This window comes from Coregonus clupeaformis, chromosome 35 (assembly GCF_020615455.1).
Source record: "Coregonus clupeaformis isolate EN_2021a chromosome 35, ASM2061545v1, whole genome shotgun sequence".
NCBI lineage: Eukaryota > Metazoa > Chordata > Actinopteri > Salmoniformes > Salmonidae > Coregonus > Coregonus clupeaformis.
The window spans coordinates 38,379,812-38,382,311 of NC_059226.1; the positions used below are offsets into that span (position 1 = coordinate 38,379,812).

Genomic DNA, 2,500 nt, shown 5'->3' on the forward strand with positions numbered 1-2,500 from the left:
GTATTACTCCTTAAAGGTGTCAGTATAAAGATACCACAGTATTACTCCTTAAAGGTGTCAGTATAAAGATACCACAGTATTACTCCTTAAAGGTGTCAGTATAAAGATACCACAGTATTACTCCTTAAAGGTGTCAGTATAAAGATACCACAGTATTACTCCTTAAAGGTGTCAGTATAAAGGCACCACAGTATTACTCCTTAAAGGTGTCAGTATAAAGGGTTGACTGTTGTGCAGGTCAGGGTTATGAGGGTCAGGTCTTCCTTCTGGTAGTTAATTGATTCCTCTCTCTAATTGGACAGAGAGAGATCCTTCTGGTAGTTAATTGATTCCTCTCTCTAATTGGACAGAGAGAGATCCTTCTGGTAGTTAATTGATTCCTGTCTCTAATTGAACAGAGATCGTTCTGGTAGTTCATTGATTCCTGTTTCTAATTCGACAGAGATCATTCTGGTAGTTCATTGATTCCTGTTTCTAATTCGACAGAGATCATTCTGGTAGTTCATTGATTCCTGTTTCTAATTCGACAGAGATCATTCTGGTAGTTCATTGATTCTTGTCTCTAATTGGACAGAGAGAGATCATTCTGGTAGTTCAGTGATTCCTGTCCCTAATTGGACAGAGAGAGATCTTTCTGGTAGTTCATTGATTCCTGTCTCTAATTGGACAGAGATCCTTCTGGTGTGTAACGTTTACAGTCCAGGCATTATTTAATCAAAGCCTGTTTCCAGCATGTTAGTAACTGTGGTACTGCTGCAACTAATGATGATAATAATTATCACAGTTGGTAGTGGTGATGTCACCATGTCAACAGGCCAGCACCACGTTAGGGATGTGTGGGTGTCTCAGGGTCCAGGTGTGTACAGGTGTCTCCAGATAGCGTAGTAGTGTGTAGCTGCTCCCATGGCAACGAACAGGTGCCAGATGGCGTGAGCGAATGGGACGACTCCATCACTCTTAAAGAAGGCCACACCCACTACGTAGAAAACCCCGCCCACCGCCAGCTCACACAAACCTGCCCTGTCCGCCTGCAACAAAAACACACACACGATCAGGGTTTAGGAGGGGGGCCAAACTCCTTTCACGCGATCAGGGTTTAGGGGCTAAACTCCTTTCACGCGATCAGGGTTTAGGGGCTAAACTCCTTTCACGCGATCAGGGTTTAGGGGCTAAACTCCTTTCACGCGATCAGGGTTAGGGGCTAAACTCCTTTCACGCGATCAGGGTTTAGGGGCTAAACTCCTTTCACGCGATCAGGGTTTAGGGGCTAAACTCCTTTCACGCGATCAGGGTTTAGGGGCTAAACTCCTTTCACGCGATCAGGGTTTAGGGGCTAAACTCCTTTCACACGATCAGGGTTTAGGGGCTAAACTCCTTTGAAAGCTTGAACATTGACTTTATGTAAATGTTTCTGGACGATCGATCGTGTGTGTGTGTTACCATGGACAGCATGACCAGCGCAGGCACCGCCCCCATGGCAACGTATCCTAGTAACTCCACCAGTTTATACCTGCAGGGAGTGACATCATCACCTGATATTATTAACTTAGGGATAGTGATGTGTGTGTGTGTGTGTGTACAGTGGGGAAAAAAGTATTTAGTCAGACACCAATTGTGCAAGTTCTCCCACTTAAAAAAGATGAGAGAGGCCTGTAATTTTCATCGTAGGTACACGTCAACTATGACAGACAAATTGAGAAAAAAAAATCCAGAAAATCACATTGTAGGATTTTTTATGAATTTATTTGCATTATTATGGTGGAAAATAAGTATTTGGTCAATAACAAAAGTTTCTCAATACTTTGTTATATACCCTTTGTTGGCAATGACACAGGTCAAATGTTTTCTGTAAGTCTTCACAAGGTTTTCACACACTGTTGCTGGTATTTTGGCCCATTCCTCCATGCAGATCTCCTCTAGAGCAGTGATGTTTTGGGGTTGTCGCTGGGCAACACGGACTTTCAACTCCCTCCAAAGATTTTCTATGGGGTTGAGATCTGGAGACTGGCTAGGCCACTCCAGGACCTTGAAATGCTTCTTACGAAGCCACTCCTTCGTTGCCCAGGTGGTGTGTTTGGGATCATTGTCATGCTGAAAGACCCAGCCACGTTTCATCTTCAATGCCCTTGCTGATGGAAGGAGGTTTTCACTCAAAATCTCACGATACATGGCCCCATTCATTCTTTCCTTTACACGGATCAGTCGTCCTGGTCCCTTTGCAGAAAAAACAGCCCCAATGCATGATGTTTCCACCCCCATAATTCACAGTAGGTATGGTGTTCTTTGGATGCAACTCAGCATTCTTTGTCCTCCAAACACGACAAGTTGAGTTTTTACCAAAAAGTTCTATTTTGGTTTCATCTGACCATATGACATTCTCCCAATCCTCTTCTGGATCATCCAAATGCACTCTAGCAAACTTCAGACGGGCCTGGACATGTACTGGCTTAAGCAGGGGGACACGTCTGGCACTGCAGGATTTGAGTCCCTGGCGGCGTAG

At 44.3% G+C, this 2,500-nt stretch overlaps 1 protein-coding gene across 1 annotated transcript in view; it reads right to left on the reverse strand.

Moving 5' to 3' along the window:
- Positions 1-227: 227 nt before the first annotated feature.
- LOC121559396 (monocyte to macrophage differentiation factor 2-like) overlaps positions 228-2,500 on the reverse strand; it is a 7,085-nt gene continuing 4,812 nt past the window's right edge. The window contains exons 3-4 of the mRNA XM_045211077.1: positions 1,441-1,510; positions 228-1,028 (exon numbers count right to left, since the gene is read on the reverse strand). Of these exons, the coding sequence (XP_045067012.1) occupies positions 846-1,028; positions 1,441-1,510 (253 nt within the window). The 3' untranslated portion in view covers positions 228-845. The remainder of the gene's footprint in view (positions 1,029-1,440; positions 1,511-2,500) is intronic.